The 21,358-nt window shown below is 50.4% G+C and overlaps 1 protein-coding gene and 1 long non-coding RNA gene across 2 annotated transcripts; one reads left to right on the top strand and one right to left on the bottom strand.

The window, feature by feature from the left end:
* Window positions 1–1,324: 1,324 nt before the first annotated feature.
* On the bottom strand, window positions 1,325–3,063 carry LOC140684704 (uncharacterized). The gene is made up of 3 exons (XR_012057387.1): window positions 2,782–3,063; window positions 2,116–2,330; window positions 1,325–1,485 (listed from the first exon to the last, which is right to left on the bottom strand). It is a non-coding gene; the product is annotated as an uncharacterized lncRNA (long non-coding RNA).
* A 15,624-nt stretch (window positions 3,064–18,687) lies between these two features.
* LOC140684707 (uncharacterized) lies at window positions 18,688–20,539 on the top strand. Its single transcript, XM_072933444.1, has 2 exons — window positions 18,688–19,547; window positions 20,202–20,539. The coding sequence occupies exons 1-2, from the start codon at window positions 18,696–18,698 to the stop codon at window positions 20,343–20,345; spliced, it is 996 nt and encodes a 331-aa protein (XP_072789545.1). The 5' UTR covers window positions 18,688–18,695; the 3' UTR covers window positions 20,346–20,539.
* Window positions 20,540–21,358: the final 819 nt, after the last annotated feature.

Raw genomic sequence — 21,358 nt, 5'->3', positions numbered from 1 at the left:
ATTCCAATGGTCATTTTAGGACATTCATGCCCTGTACCTACCTGCATGGTCAGAGCTCTTCTCTTGGCTACTGCTGCTGGGTCTTGGCCTGGAGGAAATGGAGGACAAAGGAACAAATGAGGAGGTAGAAAGAGAAGGGAGGGAATGAGTGTGCCATGAAAGGAGGCAAACCTTCTTAGCATGGTCACAGATGAAGGAGGAAAGGCAACACATAAAGATGCACAAGAAGATGCAAAGCTGATTAATTTTAATTAAGCTTTCAGTTGCTGTAGTCACACAGAACTGGCCAAGCTCTGGTTGAAACACAGCAGGCATTCTTTAGCTTGCATCAGAACGCCCCTACTCTGCTCTCTCTCCTTTTGGAGCCACGTGGCTCCTACAGCCTCTCTGAAGCAGCCAGAGCTGCTGAGCTGAGACACGAGTCTGTATGCAGGGCAGCAACTTTTGTAATGCTGCCAAAGCTTGATTTTGCCTGCTCGTGCTACCCCAGTGACAGCTTGTGCTACATGTGGTGAGAGCACTGCTGTCTCCTGAGAATGATATTACACCTCCTGGCTCTTTCCAGAACAAAATAGCTCTTTCCAACTAGCTGCTAGGGAAGAATACTCAGATTGCACTTTCAAAGCCCTACCAAAGATTTTCAATTGGAATGATAATTCTGTGGCTTCCTCTTTATTATTATCACTCAGATCAGCTGGACAGCTACATATTATCACACATATTCAAGCCATTATCTTTCCATCAGGTAATGTCCTGTAACTCTTCTTTAGCACCTTGCCATCTTTGATCTGAAGCCCAGAACAAAATATGAATCATTAAGTAGATTTTAAATCTATACCCTAAAACTTATCTGGGATCTCATTTCACAATGGAGGCCGAGAAACAGAGAAATGACACCTGATGTTTACAGAAAACAGCACCTGAATTTGCAAACACTGCTCCAGTAGCCAATATTTGCCCAAGCCTATTCTCATGGTTGCAGAATTTAAGACTCACAGATCACAACACTCAAAGGCCTGCGGGATCCAGACCCATGCAAAACACTTCCAAAAGGCAGCACAAACATTTCAGAGGGAATCTGTAGCAAAGCCCAGCAGAGGGACTGTGCTGAGGTGCTTTGAAGCCTTGCCTCGTCTTCCCCACAATCACCTCTGCTCTTGGGCCATTGGTGTTGGGTTTGACATCGTGCTGACCCATCACAGATGGGCAAAATGCTGAATACACAGAGGTCTGCCTAAATACATGGGACACTTTGGAAAACCGCGGCATGAGGTGAGAAGAGTGAGGGGAACAGCCCCCTGGAGCAGCAGACACCTTGGCTTACCTCATCTCCTGGGACTCCTGGAAATCCAGCGGGAGAGAGCTTCGCACAGACCCTGCAGCACTGCCAACAGGGAGACTTCCTGCCTTGCGTATTGGGGGGAGCAGAGGTTGTGCCAGTGACCTCTTCTTCAAATCCCCTTCTGTGGAGTGCACCAAGGAAGCCTGGAAAGAATAGAGCAGATGCTCAGATCAAGCATCCAGCCTTGCCTCCATTCATGCCTCAAGACATTCAGATATGTTTTCAACTGAGACATGGCAGGAAACAACAGTCAAACTCATGGAGCAGCTTGGCCCAGGATGGGGAATGCAAAGGGAACTGCTGAGGGAGAGACCATGTCATACATTTGACACCTCTCTCCTCACGCTCACTCCTCTGCAACAGTGGCTGCATTCCACGCAGGCATCCACATGTTGGACATCAAGATGTTCTGAGACATAGAGATAGTCCACAGATACATGTAGGATACTAAATGGAGAAGGATTTCTTTTCCAGAGTGGACAATTTTAGCTGCTCTGACTACTAGTTGGTGTTTTCTCTGCCATAACACAGAGGAGGAACCACGACACAGCCCAGAAACCATTCCAAGACCTCTCCTGTTACTGACACATGCTGAGGACATGAAGTCTGCACTTCACACCCACTGCAAAGGCAGCCTGAAGTGCAGTGTCCAGCTGAGCTCTTCCTTGGCTCAGCTGCTTCCCTGGGCTCACACCACAGGAAAAGGTCTCCAAGTTCTGCCTACAGCACTTTACAGAAAATCTACCATACAAGATTTATCTTGGCCTCCATACCTTACAACTTATTCCATCTGAGCTCAGCTCCTGGCTTATTCTTCTGGTATCTGTGTAGCCAGTGCTAGTTTGGCTTTTCTCTTTCTCTTCATTATACGTCTTTCTTGGCTTGATGGAAGAAGATCTCTCTGGGATGGGAGGCAAGGGCTTGGAGGGAAGCAGTGGTGAGGGACTTGCCAGGGAAAACCTCTTGGCAATAGTGTAGCCAGTCAGGCCTGCAAAGTGAAGACACAAAATATAACAGAGGCTGCAATGCAAACCTAAAGCATCTGGAGCTCCAGATTGCATGGGACACATTTCCTGGAAACTTCTAAAGAGCTGCACAGGGAAGCATGCTCCTGCTGGCAGCCCCTGGAGCAGGCCAGGGGAAAGCCCTGACCCACTGGCACAGGGCTGCCACAGGAACAGCCTGGCCTCTGGGCTGCCCTGGGACAGCAGGAGCCCAGAGCCCTGTGCTTCCCAGGAATGGCTCAGCTGCACATGCACCCTCCTGCTCCTCTCCCTGCCCCACGGCTGAGCAGCCCTACAGCTCCAGGGGCTCTGGCAGAGCACAGCTCATTGCAGGGCACATGCAGGGCACAGCTGTTCCCTGGCAATGTGCACAGGCTCTCTGGGCTGCCACAAGAGCCTTCCTCCCACCAGAGAGCGGCCCAGCTCCCCCCTCACCTCTGTGTGAGGCTGAGCCATGCTCGGCCTTCCCCTTGTCCTCCCCGGCAGTGACCCTGGGGCCAGCGCTGCTCGGTGGCCTCTGCTGAGGCTCCTGGGCCAAGGCCCCCTGAGCCGGCCGGGGGCCGAGACCTCCATTGCCAAGGCCGCGGTTCGGCACATGAGTCTCCAGGCCCAACGGCTCAGGGAGTTTCCTTGGGAACAGAGGCATCCCAGGGCCTGTCTTACACTGAGAGCTCTTTTCCTTCGTCCTCTGGGTTTTTGCTATAGACTCTGAACAACCTGTAGACCAGGTACAAGAGAAGAACTGAGTTCATTGAACTCACGCCTTTACAGACAGCCCTTCTAATGGGTGAGGAATTCAAAGTGTATTTTAGTTACTGAAAAGCTTGGTTGTTTTTTTATTTTTCATGAAACTAGCAGCAGCTTAATTTCTCTGAACAATATGGAGCTGGCAAGCCAAGACAGAAGGGTTCTACTACTTCATATGTTGCCCCTTGCCTCCCCCTACTACAGGATCCCTTTCCTTCCAAACACTTGGAACTTCACCGTGATCTCTAGCATCTGACACTGGCAAGGAAGTCATTGTTTCCAAAAGTAGTTTTCAAGGCCTTTGTATCTGTATATCACTCAATTCTAGGTCGGGTTGTGCAGTTTTGGGAGTTTTTATATTACTCTTTACATTAAAGGAAGTGCTGGGACACAAACAATGGCCCCATATGTTAGATGCAATAGAAGCTTTGCTCTCTCCATTAGATGTGCCCAGTATTCTGTGAGCCGGTATTTGTAGGGAACAAAGTGGTCATCCAAAAGTTCCACTTTTGCACTACTAACTTGTTACTGGGGTTTATTCTCTGTGTTCTTTTAAACAGAGACAGCCAAACCCAACATAAACATGACCTGCCTCAAAACATTTCTGATCTTGGCTAATACTGACAATTCCAAATTTCCTTAAAGGAAATTGCAGAGAGCAGGTCATTCTTAAATACTCTCCAACAGACCTGTCAGAACTAAAAGAACTAATCATTTACATGGCTACACAGAGGATAAAATCATATGGCAGCCAAGCAGCACGAGAGGAATGCCTGTCTTAAGCCTGGATTCCTTCACCCAGTAGAGTGCTTGGGTCAGTAATAAATGGGAGACAGGTAAGGATTAATGACACAAGTCATTTCCAGTCCAGAAAAAAAGGTACCTTACTTAGTGAGCAATACTTCTCCACAGCTGCATTAGGCATTCCAGCTGCATATCAGCAATAAAGGAGTCATTACAAAGGGGCCGTGCCCAGGATTTAGCAGAATTAACCCTGAGACCAGGGGATCTGATCCCTTTTTCTGCACCAGCAGAATTATTTCTTCAAGTCTCACCTCCCCGATCATTGCAGGCCCAGAGATAGCAAAGGAACAACAAGAGTGTCATGGAAGATTTCAAGTTGAAAGCATTGGCTGACCCAGATGCAGCAGAGACCGCATTTTGTCTGGCACAATTCCACTTGTCAGGGACCAGGCAAGGCAGGGAGGGAGGACAAGGCAGAAGGCATCTCCTCCCCCAGCCTCAGCCTGCCACTCTGACACAGACAGAGAGAGCCAGGGAAGAGACTTCCAAAGGAATTCTGTCCTAGGAGTTTTCCCTATTTCTGCCAGTGCAAAACCAGGCAATGTCCATGAACCTCCTTCACTCCTCAAAGGCTTCAGCTCAGAAAGTGCCCCAGGGAAAGGTTTTCTGCTTCAAGGGCAGGAGAAAGGAGTGGGAACATTTGTCATTTCATGATAATTGCCTTCCTTTGCTCTACTAATTTTGACTCTAGAAAGGCTACAGGGAGAGAAAAGCTATGTGAAGCATGGAGAGGAATGTTTCCTTTTCCTGCACTGCATTTCCTGGGCACCAAGTTACCATTCCAGCTCCTGCCACTCAACACTTCACACTGGAGGAATTTTCACTGCACCACCAGAGAACACTCCCGGTGACTGCGCTTTGGGAGAGTCCACTGAGCCCGTCAGGGAATTGAAAGGAACTTTAAGGAATGTTCAAAAGAATGGGCTTGAACCGAGCTTTCCAAATGTCACCTCATGGTCCAGATTCCAATGGTCATTTCAGGACAGACATGCCCTGTACCTACCTGCATGGTCAGAGCTCTTCTCTTGGCTACTGCTGCTGGGTCTTGGCCTGGAGGAAATGGAGGACAAAGGAACAAATGAGGAGGTAGAAAGAGAAGGGAGGGAATGAGTGTGCCATGAAAGGAGGCAAACCTTCTTAGCATGGTCACAGATGAAGGAGGAAAGGCAACACATAAAGATGCACAACCAGATGCAAGGCTGATTAATTGTCATTAAGCTTTCAGCTGCTGTTGTCGCACAGAACTGGCCACGCTCTGGGTGAAATAATAGCCAAGCCCAGCAGAGGACCCATCTTGAGGTGCTTTGAAGCCCTGCCTCGTCTTCCCCACCACCACCTCTGCTCTTGGGCCATTGCTGTTGGGTTTGACATTGTGCTGGCCCTTCATAGATGGGCAAAATGCTGAATACACAGAGGTCTGCCTAAATACATGGGACAGCTAACAGTGCAAAATAACAACATGTGATGCGAAGAGTGAGCTGAACAGCCCCCTGGAGCAGCAGACACCTTGGCTTACCTCATCTCCTGGGACTCCTGGAAATCCAGCTGGAGAGAGCTTTGCACAGACCCTGCAGCACTGCCAACAGGGAGACTTCCTGCCTTGCGTATTGGGGGGAGCAGAGGTAGTCCCAGTGACCCCTTCTTCACTTCTCCCCCAGGGGTATACAGCAAGGAAGCCTGGAAAGAGTAGACCACAGTGCTCAGATCAAGCATCCAGCCTTGCCCCCATTCATGCCTCAGGACATTTAGCCATGCTATTAGGTGACACCTGGCAGGAAAGGACAAGTCAGACTGATGGGGCAACTTGGCCCAGGATGGGCAATGCAAAGGGAACTGCTGAGGGAGAGTCTATGTCACACATTTGACACCTCTCTCCTCACACTCACTCAGTCTGCAAGTGTGGCTACATTTAAAACTGGCATCCACATGTGTGGCATCAAGAAGTTCTGGGTGCCACTGGCTCCACTGGCATTTTTGGATGGCACAGGAGTGGGTTTAGATCACTGATCTCTCCCTGCTCCTAAAGGTACCTAACAGGCAGTGCTGATCTCCAGACAAGTCCCCACAAAGCCATTTTGCAGGATGTCAAACCCTGCTTTTCTCAAGCCCCTCATTGCTTCTGCTGCTGCCCTTCCCTCCTACAGTTCCCCAGCAGCCTTTGAGCCCAGATGCTGCTGAGCTGTCAGGGTGCTCGCTGCTCTCCAGCTCCCACACTTCCATCATCTCAGGCTCACTGGCATTTAGGGAGTTCAGCAGAGCTCCCTGTCCTGCAGCTCTCTGCAAGGTCTCAGCCTGCCCAAGTTCTTCCAGGCCTCCATGCCATGGCCAGGAAGGGAGGTGAAGGCAGCAGGGGCAGACTCACACCCATCCTGAGCATCCCATAATTTCTGGCCAAGCTAAAGTGCCAAATCAGGACCACTCCAAACCTCAGTGAAAGGGTCAGTTCCTGTCAGGGTAAAGGTCTCAGAGCCCTACCAACAGCAGAGAAACTGAAAATTTCTCACACAGGACTATGCTTGGTCTCCTTACCTTATGTCCTTTTCCATCTGAAATCAGTCCCTGTTGTTTTCTACTCTCCTCATCCCAGCTGATGACATTTTTCCCCTTCTGCTCTCCGCTGGAGACCTGGCTTGGCTTGGTAGAAGGAGAGCTCTTTGGGATGGGAAGCTTGGAGGGAAGGAGCATCAAGGGACTCGCCGGGGAAAACCTCTTGGCAAGAGGGTAGCCAGTCAGGCCTGCAGAGTGGAGACACAAAATATAACAGAGGCCACAATGCAAATCTAAAACATCTGGAATTCCAGACTTCATGGGACACATTTCCTGGAACCTTCTAAACAGCATGGAGAGGAATGTTTGCTTTTCCTGCACTGCATTTCCTGGGCCGCAAGGTACCATTCCAGCTCCTGCCACTCAACACTTCACACTGGAGGAATTTTCACTGCACCACCAGAGAACACTCCCAGTGACTGCGCTTTGGGAGAGTCCACTGAGCCCGTCAGGGAATTGAAAGGAACTTTAAGGAATGTTCAAAAGAATGGGCTTGAACCAAGCTTTCCAAATGTCACCTCATGGTCCAGATTCCAATGGTCATTTCAGGACAGACATGCCCTGTACCTACCTGCATGGTCGGAGCTCTTCTCTTGGCTACTGCTGCTGGGTCTTGGCCTGGAGGAAATGGAGGACAAAGGAACAAATGAGGAGGTAGAAAGAGAAGGAAGGGAATGAGTGTGCCATGAAAGGAGGCAAACCTTCTTAGCATGGTCACAGATGAAGGAGGAAAGGCAACACATAAAGATGCACAACAAGATGCAAGGCTGATTAATTGTCATTAAGCTTTCAGCTGCTGTTGTCGCACTGAACTGGCCACGCTCTGGGTGAAATAATAGCCAAGCCCAGCAGAGGACCCATCTTGAGGTGCTTTGAAGCCCTGCCTCGTCTTCCCCACCACCACCTCTGCTCTTGGGCCATTGCTGTTGGGTTTGACATTGTGCTGGCCCTTCATAGATGGGCAAAATGCTGAATACACAGAGGTCTGCCTAAAACATGGGACAGCTAACAGTGCAAAATAACAACATGTGATGCGAAAAGTGAGCTGAACAGCCCCCTGGAGCAGCAGACACCTTGGCTTACCTCATCTCCTGGGACTCCTGGAAATCCAGCTGGAGAGAGCTTTGCACAGACCCTGCAGCACTGCCAACAGGGAGACTTCCTGCCTTGCGTATTGGGGGGAGCAGAGGTAGTCCCAGTGACCCCTTCTTCACTTCTCCCCCAGGGGTATACAGCAAGGAAGCCTGGAAAGAGTAGACCACAGTGCTCAGATCAAGCATCCAGCCTTGCCCCCATTCATGCCTCAGGACATTTAGCCATGCTATTAGGTGACACCTGGCAGGAAAGGACAAGTCAGACTGATGGGGCAACTTGGCCCAGGATGGGGAATGCAAAGGGAACTGCTGAGGGAGAGACTATGTCACACATTTGACACCTCTCTCCTCACACTCACTCAGTCTGCAAGTGTGGCTACATTTAAAACTGCCGTCCACATGTGTGGCATCAAGAAGTTCTGGGTGCCACTGGCTCCACTGGCATTTTTGGATGGCACAGGAGTGGGTTTAGATCACTGATCTCTCCCTGCTCCTAAAGGTACCTAACAGGCAGTGCTGATCTCCAGACAAGTCCCCACAAAGCCATTTTGCAGGATGTCAAACCCTGCTTTTCTCAAGCCCCTCATTGCTTCTGCTGCTGCCCTTCCCTCCTACAGTTCCCCAGCAGCCTTTGAGCCCAGATGCTGCTGAGCTCTCAGGGTGCTCGCTGCTCTCCAGCTCCCACACTTCCATCATCTCAGGCTCACTGGCATTTAGGAAGTTCAGCAGAGCTCCCTGTCCTGCAGCTCTCTGCAAGGTCTCAGCCTGCCCAAGTTCTTCCAGGCCTCCATGCCATGGCCAGGAAGGGAGGTGAAGGCAGCAGGGGCAGACTCACACCCATCCTGAGCATCCCATAATTTCTGGCCAAGCTAAAGTGCCAAATCAGGACCACTCCAAACCTCAGTGAAAGGGTCAGTTCCTGTCAGGGTAAAGGTCTCAGAGCCCTGCCAACAGCACAGAAACTGAAAATTTACCACACAGGACTATGCTTGGTCTCCTTACCTTATGTCCTTTTCCATCTGAAATCAGTCCCTGTTGTTTTCTACTCTCCTCATCCCAGCTGATGACATTCTTCCCCTTCTCCTGCTCTCCGCTGCAAACCTGGCTTGGCTTGGTAGAAGGAGAGCTCTTTGGGATGGGAAGCTTGGAGGGAAGGAGCATCAAGGGACTCGCCGGGGAAAACCTCTTGGCAAGAGGGTAGCCAGTCAGGCCTGAAGAGTGGAGACACAAAATATAACAGAGGCCACAATGCAAATCTAAAACATCTGGAGCTCAAGACTTCATGGGACAGATTCCTTGGAAACTTCTAAAGAGCTGCACAGGGAAGCTTGCTCCTGCTGGCAGCCCCTGGAGCAGGCCAGGGGAAAGCCCTGACCCACTGGCACAGGGCTGCCACAGGAACAGCCTGGCCTCTGGGCTGCCCTGGGACAGCAGGAGCCCAGAGCCCTGTGCTTCCCAGGAATGGCTCAGCTGCACATGCACCCTCCTGCTCCTCTCCCTGCCCCACGGCTGAGCAGCCCTACAGCTCCAGGGGCTCTGGCAGAGCACAGCTCATTGCAGGGCACATGCAGGGCACAGCTGTTCCCTGGCAATGTGCACAGGCTCTCTGGGCTGCCACAAGAGCCTTCCTCCCACCAGAGAGCGGCCCAGCTCCCCCCTCACCTCTGTGTGAGGCTGAGATATGCTCCCAAGGGAAGAAGGGAGTTGGGTGAACTCTCACCTTTATCATCAACACATCTAATGGCGGCGATACCCGAGGATTTTTTTAATTTCTGAGAAAATTGCTTTAATTTTATTTTTCATGGGACTAGTCTCTGTGTAATTCCTCTAAGCAGCATTGAGTTATCAAGTCTAAAGGGAGATGTGGGAGGCTCTAATGGTAAGAGGGGAAAAAAAGATTCCTTCTTCAGGCTGACCTTCTGTGAATCCCCAGGGAAAACCGACACAGCTGTGACCGCTATTTCTGCAAACCACAAAGACCTCTCTGCAAGCAGCAGGCCTTAGTGGTGTTCCTACAGCACTGTAATACCACCCTCAGTGTTGGACCCGATCAGCAAGGAGAGGAAGAAAGGGGAAATTTATCTGTCGTGAGGCCCAACATTGATGGCAAAAAAGAAACAGGACTGCATCTCATGACCCTGTCCAGTCTGTGGTCAGCTGTGGCCACAGTCCCTGTCCTGGCTTTCAGTATGAGTGATTTGGCTACTGTCAAAAAGGGGAAAGCAGAGTAGCCTAATGATGGAATGTTGTGATGCCATGGCCATCCTTGCAGGATCATCTGTAGCTGTCAGCCCCGTACTCTGACACAGAGCCAGCACTGACCACCATGGACCAGTTTTCCCAATAATCTGGGGGGACCTTTTTCCATTTGCTGTCAACCTTTCAGCTCCTTTCTATCCTCACCTTTTCCTTCAGTGGTCTTTCCTTTTCTGGTAAAGTCCATCTTTGAACCCGTGCTTCTGCCTCGCAGAAGTGTCTGGGTTTGAATTTGGGAATGCTCTCGGAGTTGACAGCAATGGGAGCTTGGTACCCAGCCTTGGAACAAGGTCGGGTGACTCCAATCGCCAGCGCTGGGCACAGAGAGGCAGAGCCAGATGCATCTCCTGCCGCTGTGGCCCTGTCAACCACAACCTTCCTAGAACCCCAGCCTGGGGCTGCCCTTTGTGATGCAATGGCCCATGGCTCTCTCCTGGGGCTGCCCTTTGTGATGCAATGGCCCATGGCTCTCTCCTGGGGCTGCCCTTTGTGATGCAATGGCCCATGGCTCTCTCCTGGGGCTGCCCTTTGTGATGCAATGGCCCATGGCTCTCTCCTCACTGCCCTGCTGTCCTTGCCATGCCCCTGGCAGCACAGCCAGAGCCAGCAGTGACACCTGCAGCCATTGCCCACTGTAGAGGGATCCCTCTTTTGAAGCCAAGGTTTTCTCAGGGAGGGAATGGCACTGGAACTGCTGCAAAATACCGGCACCCAAAGAAAGCCACCAGTGAGAGAAGTGCCTTCTGGCCAGGCTGAGGCAGTGCTGGTGTGGGTTTTGCTGCCCTTGCAGGTGCCAGTGGGGCAGAGCGGTACCAGCTGCCTGCTGAGCTGGGCCGGGCTGGGACTCACTTTTACAAATGGATGTGGGGGGTTAGATAAGCCCCTGCCCCTTGCCCCGTCTCTGGCAGCAGGCATGAGCTTTATTGAGGTGGCCAGCACCTCAAAACCCACTCTGGTTCACAAGTTTTTTAATAATAGCTAATTCAGTCTGATAGAGAATTAATTATGTATTTAACGGACACAAAACTAACAGACATAAGGCTTAAAACCAACTAATACTACACAGGAATAAAGACAAAAAGAGAGTACTAGTAGGTATATACAGCATTGGGTTAAAGGTACCATTCATTTCACAGGTAGGGAAGAAATAATATAACTTAGGATCCAAAGTATCTTACTGTCGCAGTCCAGGACATCCCTCTGGCTGCCCTGGATGTCTCGAGACCCTGGCAGGGGGCTCAGAGACCCTGGCAAGAAGTCAAAAACACCTGTGGCTTCAATTTTAGTCTGTGGGAGAGGCTGCCAACTCTGTATGAGGAATTACAAGCCAAAAGGGTTTGAGTAGTGTAATAGGTGAATTGACACAGGGTGGCAAAGTAAAATTTTAAAGTCTTTAGTATGTAATTCAGGGGTACAAGATGCAGGAATCTGGGCGTTTCCTGGCCTTCTCCTTCTCTTGTCCTCCATGTCTTGCTGTGATGGTGACACTTTTCTATTGGTTTAAGGTAGAGATTCACTGTCTAACATAGGTGGTGGGCTTTGGCACAAATCTGTAGAAATACAACACGTAATTTTGAGTATATAATGTGGGAGGCGCCCAGGACTCGAGGCAGACTGCCATGGCTTCTGTACTAGGCGGACCTCGGCAGGCCAGAGAGACATGTTATAGATAAGGAAAAATAAACAACCTTGAAAACTCGACTTCACGCATTCCAGACTCCTTCTTCGGCTGCCAGGCTGGGGGAACAAGGACTTTCACACTGCTGGGGTGTCAGCAGCTGACCCTGACATCTTCCCATCCAGTTGTGGGTGGGGCACACATCGAGATCCTTTCCCTCAATTCCCAGGAAAGGAACCACGGAATCTGCATCCAAACTCTGGGGAGAAGTCCTGAACACTTGTCAGGGCAGGTGTGTGTAGAAGGCTCCTGCCCCTGTGATAACTCCTGTGGCTTCTATAGTTTGTGGAACAGTGTCACTCTGTGGCATACAGATAGTTAACACACGGGAGAGGGACACCTCACTGCATCAATTTTGGACAGAAATGCAGCTACACAATGAATAGCAAAGATTGCAAGAACCTTTCAAATCACAGCAAAATGCCTTCAAGCTCCACATGTCCAGCACAGTAAACTCCCACTTCTTAAATCTCAACAGCACCAACAGTGAGAGTAAACTCACTCAGGATAGTTTGGGATTTTATTTTTTTTTTTAGCAAAGGCTTCTCATGTTTATCCAAGGGGTTAGTTGCCATTGCATGTTAAATCTGTTGTAAAGTCCCTGCAAGTCCTTTAATTTGTAAAAATTAGGATGTGTGTATGTAAACATGCTGGATAAGAGAAGGTGGATGGTGGAGTTTTGTCTGCTGCTCTCTCCTGCTATGAGTGATGGAAACCCAGTGTAATTCCACAGCACCAGTTCCCTGACCTGATGCTGCTGCCACAGAGCAGACTCTGAAGCCAAAGTCAAAGTCAGTTTAGCAGAAAAAAGAGCAAGTCCTTTATCACCAACAGATAATAAGAATCCTATAGATTTGCCTTAGTGCCTATTTGTTCTGGGGGAATTCAAGCCACAATTATGGATGATTCCTTAATTGTAAAGATTTAGGATTAAAACATTACAATACTTTTTCTTTAATTGCTTGTAAAAATTAATGGATATGGCTAAGGAGTAAAATTTTTCAGACTGCTTTTGGACATTATTTTTACTAGATATTATTGTATTATAGGACTATTTATGTTTTGCCAGCAATCTAGTTACTGCATTGTTTGTTAAGCTCATTAGCCTAAGACTGAAGGCAGACTCCTGTGCTGCAAAAAGCTCCTCTGCCGTCCAGCTTGTCTTGGGTGCCTTCTGCTGGCCAGAGGAATCCAGCCCATTTTCAAGACACCACTGGGTTTTTGGTGGCACTGAGTTTGACAAGCAGCCTTAGTCTTGACAGAGCAGCTTTTCACCTGGTGCAAAAGGGCTGGAATGATTCCCCTTCTGCTCAGTAAAAGTCTGGCCCTCTGGGTGTTTAAACTGATCAGGAAGGAAACATTTTTCAAGCCTTCTAAACCTTAGAGTGAGCGGAGTTTCTGGTGCTAAAATAATTCATCAACAGCTTGTGAAAATTCCTTGTTTTCTGTAGCAGCCATCAGCCCTTCTAGAAAGCACAAGATGCATAACCCAACCATGGAGCTAATCTGAGTAAATAACAGGAATTCAGTCATTAAAAGCACTGTATTCTGTCAGGATTCTGTAACTTTGGGGGAATCAGCCTGGTTAAATGTGGCTCATGCACAACAGCCACGCTCCCTGATGATTTCATCTGTTTCAGCAAGACAGAAATGTCCTCAGGCTCAGAGCTCCTCTGGGCAGGCACAGGTGGGCCAGGGCCAGGGCCAGGGGAAGGCTGGGGCTGCACTGGCTTCTCCCAAACACCAGCCAGGCTCCCTGCACATCCTCACCCTTCTCTGTCCACATCAGGGCTGCTGATCACAGCCTTAAAGAGCAGACTCTGCATTTAGATTATTTTAACTTAATAACTGGTGAAATTAGGAACTTTCTGCTTTTGATGCCTCAGGTTTACCTTGTAAATTTTCCGCATTCTTTGCTGCTTTAGTGTGTGGGTCTGGGCTTCATATCAGGGGATGCTGAGCTCTCTGCACAGAGCAGAGAGACAAAACAATTCCTTCTCCAGCTGGGGACCAAGGACAAATCATCCAAATCTCAGGCCCAAGAACACAAACAGAGTGGGCTGAAAAGAGAAAAACAAGCAGGATGGGACTGCCTGGGCTAAAGCTGGAATTGGACAATGACCTCCAAGGTGCAAATGGAGCAGAACTGATCAAAGTGAGAGACCCCGTGAGCGGTCGTGCATTTTCTGACCAAACTGATGCCTTGTGAAGGCTGCCCTAGAACAGAGGCTAGACTGACTTAAAGAATAAAGTAGGGATTTATTAAAAGGCCTCAATGGATACACCCTGAGCAGTACAAGAGCCCAGCCAGGTCTACACCCCAGGTGAACCCAAAATGGTCACAAAATGCACGACCGCTCACGGGGTCTCTCACTTTGATCAGTTCTGCTCCATTTGCACCTTGGAGTTCATTGTCCAATTCCAGCTTTAGCCCATGAAGTCCCATCCTGCTTGTTTTTCTCTCTTCAGCCCATGTTGTTTGTGCTCTTGGGCCTGAGGTTTGGATGATTTGTCCTTGGTCCCCAGCTGGAGAAGGAATTGTTTTGTCTCTCTGCTCTGTACAGAGGGCTCCCCATCCCCTAATATGAAGCCCAGACCCACACACTAAAGCAGCCCAGAATCTGAAAAATATAAAAGTTAAAACCTGAGGCATCACTGGGACGGTTCACAATGTTTTTATTCAGTGAATCTTCCTAAAAACTAACGTAACTCAGCGTGCTCATTGGCTTCATGGACATCCATGCTGAGGCTGGGGTCAGTGAAGAGTCCCCAAAAGCAGAACAGACCGGGTTCCTCTCACTGAACATTGCTGTTCCTATCACCAGGATTAACTCCTACTTGTGAGAGTCTGAAGGACTTCTCAGCCCCAGTGTGGTGCTACAAGGCTGACGTAGGAGCCTTTGTCCTGCTGCAGAGATTTCTTGGCTTTTGCTAATAAATCTTCATTCTATCGCACCAATATAAATACTTTGCACCATATGGCACCTCCCACATGGAGATTCCAAGGCAACTTAAAATACTGGTTAGCCCAGACAAGAGAGTCACCACTCAGATGGGAAACCTGAAGCTTTTGTCACTCAGCTGTCCTCCCAAAGTGCCTGGAAATGAATGGCAGCATCAAAGCAGCCTTAGAGCAGATTTAGGGCTCCAGCTGTGAACTCCGTGCTAACAGTAAAGCCCCAGCTGGGCAGGTGCTCTCTGCAGTACCATTGTTACCTTGCCTTACCACAGGTAATGCCTTAGCATATAGAAGCTGAAAAGCTTCTATATTTTCCATGTATTTGCAACCCTGCAGTTCTTTAGTGTATAGCTCTAAACTCCACACACAGTGTGAGCTGCTGCTTTCCCATTTTGGGCAGACACAGCAATTCCTCTCCAGGCCTGGCAATCAAGGACACCTCACTGCCTCAGGCCCCCAGAGATGGAAACAAAAGTGAGTTGGGGGCAGCAAACTTGGGGTAAATGACTTCATTACCTGGAGCTGTTAATGGAAGATGAACCCTCAATATGCAAATGGCCTAAATATATAAAAGTGTGAAAACCTGTGAGCCGTGGTCCATTTTTGGGTGCAGCCCATGGGGTGCTTTATCTTCCCTAAATGTACCTGAAGGCCGTTCAATAAATAGAACAGCTTTTTATTGCCTTAATTTTATCTGTCTTCTGTTTTTAGGTAGCCCAGAAAGGTGTCTTAGATGCCAAAAAGGCATCAGAGGTACCAAAGATCCCGCATTCTGGCAAGTCAGAAAGTCAGATTTAATTTGTTTCCAGCTGTGATTTTAACTGGCAGCTTCTGCAAATGAAGGAGCAGTGAGAGCAGCTCATCACCACATGGATCAGTGTCTCTGGGGGTGCACTTGCCAGGAGCCCATGAGCCTTCTCGTCTTTACAGGCAGTGTTTTCTTTGAGCAGACATTCACTGTCCCCTTTGAGCTGACTGTGGTTGAGGCCCAATGCTAATTGAAGGGAAAATAAATGGAAATATATGACCCTTAGTTAAAATAACATTTTAAAAAGGAAGGTAGACTTTCGTGATTCATAACAAGAATTGACACAGGGAAGAAGAGAGGTCACCCTGAAAAATTTAAGGAGACTTAAGCAGGATTTAATTTGTACAAAAGGATCTGCAGTGCACCTTGAGGCTACAAAACTATAAATCATGTTGTTTCAGGGCTCATTTATCACCGCAGTGTGCCCCAGGATTTGGCAAAGGACGTAGAAGTCTTCCAGCTGTTTTGTATAGCAAAGTGTCATTGATAAATGCAAGCCTGCAAAGTAAACAATAAAATATCAATGATAAGGAACACAGTTGCAAGGAGGCTGCCTAAAATCAGGTTTCCTCTGGCTTGCAGAGCTGTCTAGATAGTGTCTTCTTCCTCACTGGTGACACAGATTCCTGCATATTGGGAGATTCCTGCATATTGGAGATTCCTGTGTATTTGGAGCAGTTCTGCCAGGTGAAAACAGGTGACCCAGGCTTCACACTCACTTTCTCTCAGAAGCAGGTGCACGGGAGTGAGCAAGGCCAGGGGAAGGTGCAGCAAGTTTGACGTGGTGGAACGTTGGGTCTGGGACACATCCTGTGCCCGTCGGATTTTTTGGAGGCGGCAGCCCACTCAGGGCCACGGGCCCCTGACCAAGAACGCCGGCCCTTTTCCCTGGAAAACAAAGCTCGCTACCCCAGGTTCCTGGTGTCAGGTTGCCAGGGGAGCTTGGGACTGTCAGGGCAGAGCAAGTTCCAGGTGGTGGCAGGTTGGGGGGCCTGGGACACATCCTGCGCTGTTTGGATTTTTTGGAGGTGGCCGCTCACTTAGGGCCACAGGCCCCTGAACACAAACACCGGCCATTTGCTCTGTGAAACAAAGCTCGCCAGCCCAGGTTCCTGATTTCAGTTTGCATGGTGCACTTGGGACTGTCAGGGCGGTAGACATTTGAGTTGGTGGCAGGTTTGGTCTGGGAGACATCCTGCGCCGTTCCAAATTTAAGGCAGCGGCCACCCACTCAGGGCCACAGGCCCCTGATGCAGAATCCACAGCGCACACAAATGAGAACTGGGATTTCAGGGGGTGGCAGGAGAAACTAAATCCATCTGCTCACTTCCCTTTCCTGCCATGGCCACACTGATATAATTCAAAGAATTGCTCCTGCTCAGGAAGTTCTCAGATGATAGGAGCAAAAGCCACGTGTTTCTGAGGTGCTAGCTGCCAGTGTCTCAGTTTTTCCTTCCAAGTTCTAAATGGTTTTGACTATTTTTACCATTTCAACACTTTCTGTGCCTCCCTGTGAGTTAATAAGCCCTCACAAACCCTCTCCCTCAAAGCCTTGAGATACTGCCAAAGCAGAACTTGTTCATGCTCTTTTCTCCTGGTGATTTTATAATCTCATGCAGACTCTGAAAGCAAGCCCATGCTGCAGACAAAAGATTGACCTTGGTATCACAGGGCACTTTCTGGGTGTGTGTTTTTGTCTGCTTTTCACGGCCTTTGGGTGAGCACGGTGAGGCCGAGGCCTGGGGCCCTCAAGATGGCGCCGGGCAGCCCTGAGGGCAGCGGCGAGAGGCGGCACCGAGGGGCGGCACAGGGGGCATTTCCCCGAGCGATGGGAGAAGCGAGCAGCAGGGAAAGGCGCCCTGGGGAGAAGGGCAGGCACAAGGGCCCCGGCTCTCTGCAGTGCAGGCGACCGATCGCCAAGTGCTGCTCCCAGAGCCACAGGCAGGGCCGTGTCTCCTCCCCGCCCTGACACTGCACCTGCAGTGCTGCGTCCGGCTCTTCCCAGCACGGACAGCAAGGACGTGGACGCGCTGCAGCCGGTGCTGAGGAGGGAAAGGGAGATGTGCAAGGGCTGGAGCACCTCTCCTGCAAGGAAAGGCTGATACAGCTGACACAGCTCGGCTTCTTCATCCTGGAAAAGAAACTTAGGCTCGTTCGAACTGTGGCCTTCCAGTACCTGAGGGCAACCTACTAGAAAGGCTGGGCAGGGACTTTGTACAAAGGCAGGCAAGGACAGGACGAGAGAAGATGGATCCAAATGGAAAGAGAGTCAGTTTAGATGCGGGATTCAGAAAAAGACTCTCCTGGAACAGGTTGCCCAGAGAAGGTGTAGATGTCCCATCCCTGACAGTGTTCAAGGCCAGGCTGGATGGAACTCCAGACAAGCCAGTCTAGTGCAAGGGGTCCCCAGACACAGCAGTGGGGTTGCAACCATGTGATTTTTCAGGTCCCTTCCAAGCCAAACCATACCAGGACTCCGTGATTCTGGGATACTTCCCCTCTTCATCCTCTGACAGAAAAAGAAACTTGGCACCAAGTTCCATATTGCAGACTGTTATGAACAAAACAGCCTGGCTGGGACACTTGGCTTGGGCTAAGTACTGACATTGAAATGTTAATTAGCTAATTGTTCCTGGGAATCACCTACCTCCCCCCACCCTCACTACCATTCTAGGACTGGGATGCAAAATAATCCAGTGGAATCATGGGAGGGGGTTTTGGGGATGAAAAACACCCCTAAATGGAAAAGATGGGCACAGTGGAGGGGGCTGGATGGGTGTGCTCATTGGGGAAAAGGGAACCCCATCCCTAGTCTGTGTTTGACCTGTCACCATAACCTACAGAGGACCAGAGTGGACTGGGCTGTGGGAAGCAGGAGCAAAGGACACACACACTTCCTGGTGTTCCCAGGGGGGAATGGGAGAGAATTGTCTGCTTGGACTTCAGATACAGACTGCACACCTCTTCACCTCCAGCTACCAGTGTGCCACGAAAACTCCAGGGACATACTCTGCATGCCTGCTCACCCTTTGGCTACCAGAGAAGCTACAACAGTGGGGGCGAGCTCCTTGTCGAGCCCCTTGCCGAGCTGACTTTTTAATAAAGAGCTGACTATTAATAAAGGCATAGACCCTGTTCATTTTACACACCATGTCTTTTGGCAGCCTGCACCCGTCTCACCAGAGGATGAAAAGACAAGGCACTACTGACACGATTTCCCTTTTCTACTTCAAAATTAAATGCTCCACTCTCGCAAAACTGTCAGAAGAGGCAATTCTTCCCCATGAAATGCTTTGTCTCACCCAAAGAAGAAAGAAGCCACAAGCCAACACTCTTCTTTATTGCTTCGTTGATTGGTTATTTCTCTGATAGGAATTACTTTGGGTTATTATTTGTTTCTTTCTTTCATCCATTCACAGGGTGCGCAGCAGCTCCTCCGTTGGGTTTGCAGAGGCAATGGAGGAACGGCCGCCAGCTCCGGCAGCTCAGCAGCAGCAGCAGCAGCAGCAGCAGCAGCAGCAGCAGCAGCAGCAGCAGCAGCAGCAGCAGCAGCAGCAGCAGCACTTCCTTCGATCGGTCTTTCGCTCAACTTTCTGCTCGCTCTCTGTCCCCTTCTCCGTCTACCATTCCTTCTACTCCCGTCCCATCTCGTCCCGTCCGTGTTCCGCCTTTCCCAGCCCGGCTCACGCCGCGTCCCGCAAGGCACCCGTGCGTGGGTCGGCCCCTGCCCGGCCATGCCCGGCGCGCCGCGGTCTCGCCTCCGCCAGGCTCTCTCCGGACTGGCTGCGGCGCCTCCACAGGAGCCTCTGGAAGAGTTCCTCACTCTGTTTGTGGCGGGGCAGCACCGTCCTGGGGCTCTGCCTGGCGCGGCCTCTGGCCCGGCCCCAGCCCCGAACGAAGCCCCTGCCGCAGCTCCGCCTGGAGCCGCCCCGCTGCCGCCCGGCTCCCGCCCCGTCCCCGGGAGCTGCCCCAGCAGCTTCCCCGCTCCGAGCTCCGCCGCTCGTCAGCTCGGCCGCCGGGCCCGAGCCGCCGCAGCCCGGGCCGGCTCGGCAAGCAGCAGCGCCTGGGGCGTTCAGGTGCCCCGGGCAGAAGGGCGAGAGCGCGGTGCCGCCCGCAGGGGCAGAGAAGCCTCCCCTGGAGCGGCTCTGCCGGGAGGGCCCTGCTGGGCAGCGGCGGCTGCGGCAGCGTTTGCTGCGGGCCCGGGCTCGCCGCCGGCGCCCCGGGAAGAGACGGACGGCGGCGGGAGCCGGTGGGCGGCGGGCGGTGAGCTCAGCCCGGCGCTGGCCTTGGCTTGCAGGTGGCCATCAGGCGAGTGTGCCGGGAGCGCATCTCGGAGCGGGCACGGCTGCTGAGTGAGCGGGGCCAGCGGGAGAAGCCGCGGGGCGAGCCGGGCGGGGCTGAGGCCAGGCCCGGCAGGGCGGCAGCCGGAGCTGCGAGGGGAGCGAGCGGGGAGTGAGCGGGGCCGCGCAGCGTCCCGGGCCGGGCAATGGCAGCGGCGCTGGGGCCGGGCAGGGCTGCCCGAGGCGCGGCGCAGCATCGGCCCCGCTGAGGGCATCGCGGGCCCCCCGCAGCACAACGGCGCCCTTGTGCCCCTGGAGCCGGCGCTTTTGGCTCTGCAGCATCTTTTGGGTCCATTGTCCCCCAAACATGTCAATGGTGGCCCCATTGTAATACCAAGTAGCAAAGAACAGCACAGATGACACAAAGAAAATATGGCAAAAGAATAAGAGGAGATGCCCAGCGAGGAAAGGATGTGGTGAGACACTGGAACATCAAGTGAGCTGCACTCCCATAACCCCTTGGCTAGAAGGTCCTGGTCTCACATTCTCCATTTGTTTATTTATGTTTAATTTATTTGCATTTTTTAAATCATCAAAATAAAATATATCCAATTAAAAAGATGTTGTTATAAATTTGCTCCACAACGGAACATAATCCAATTAAGAATTTTATTAATTACAGCAAGCAGAATATGAGCAAAAGCAGGAGGGCTGGACAACAGAGAGCCTCAAAATCCGAAGTTCCACGGACTGCTGTCCTGATCCGTTCAAACAATCTCCTTTTATTCCAATTTCTTCTTTTGTCTCCCTGGAATTTGCAAGCTAATTCCTGCAGTTATCTCGTGTTTGTATAAGCAGTCTCTGGTGTAAATGGTTGTTGTGATCTTATCTTGCATCGGCAGTCTCCGGTGTAAGTGGTTGTTATCTTGTCTTGCATCAGCTGTGTCCATTCCTTGTTTGCATACCTCCGTTGACTAACCTTATCTTAATAAACAATACCCCGGTCTGTATTTTCTCACAGTTACCTAACCTTTACATATATCTTAAAAAACAATACCTCAGTCTGTAGTTTCTTACAATGTCATCAAAATCTAAAGATACAGTCAAAACACACTATTCAAAAGTATGAGAACATATGTACATCTCTAACTATACTAAAAGAAATCTATAAATATCTATAAAAATCTATAAAATTTATAAAATTCTATAAATTTTTATAAAATTCTATAGAATTCTAAAGATGCTATAAATCCTATTTTGGAAACATTATTTGGACGGTGGGTAGCTTCTTCCGGAGCTTGGCGGAAAGAGATCTCTTCCATCGGGAGGCAAGGACTTCATGGGAGAACATATGTACCTCTCTAACTAAACTAAAAAACTTCTATAAAATCCTAAAAAATTCTATGTAGTTCTAAAAATGCTATAAATCCTGTTCTTGAAACATTTGTCTGATGGTGGGTAGCTTCTTCCTGAGCTTCGAGGAAAGAGAGCTCTTCTGGACTGCAGGCAAGGACTTGCTGGTAAAGGGAACATAGAAGGTGTCCAGAGAAAACTTCTTGGTAACGCTGCAGCCAGTCAGATCTGCAAAGTGGAGAGACCAAGGGTAACTAAGGCTACAGTGCAAACCTAAAGCATCTGGAGCTCCAGATTTCATGGCACACATTTCCTGGAAACTTCTAAAGAGCTGCACAGGGAAGCTTGCTCCTGCTGGCAGCCCCTGGAGCAGGCCAGGGGAAAGCCCTGACCCACTGGCACAGGGCTGCCACAGGAACAGCCTGGCCTCTGGGCTGCCCTGGGACAGCAGGAGCCCAGAGCCCTGTGCTTCCCAGGAATGGCTCA

Source organism: Taeniopygia guttata, chromosome 9 (assembly GCF_048771995.1).
Source record: "Taeniopygia guttata chromosome 9, bTaeGut7.mat, whole genome shotgun sequence".
Classification (NCBI taxonomy): Eukaryota; Metazoa; Chordata; class Aves; order Passeriformes; family Estrildidae; genus Taeniopygia; species Taeniopygia guttata.
The sequence above is the reverse complement of the archived record's forward strand: the minus strand, read 5'-3'. Positions and strand labels throughout refer to the sequence as shown.

Coding starts and splice junctions, on each gene's coding strand:
- LOC140684707 (XM_072933444.1), top strand. CDS start 18,696: ATGGAGGAACGGCCGCCAGCTCCGGCAGCTCAGCAGCAGCAGCAGCAG. Junction 19,548..20,201: donor GGCTTGCAGGTGGCCATCAG/GCGAGTGTGCCG, acceptor TATTAATTACAG/CAAGCAGAATATGAGCAAAA.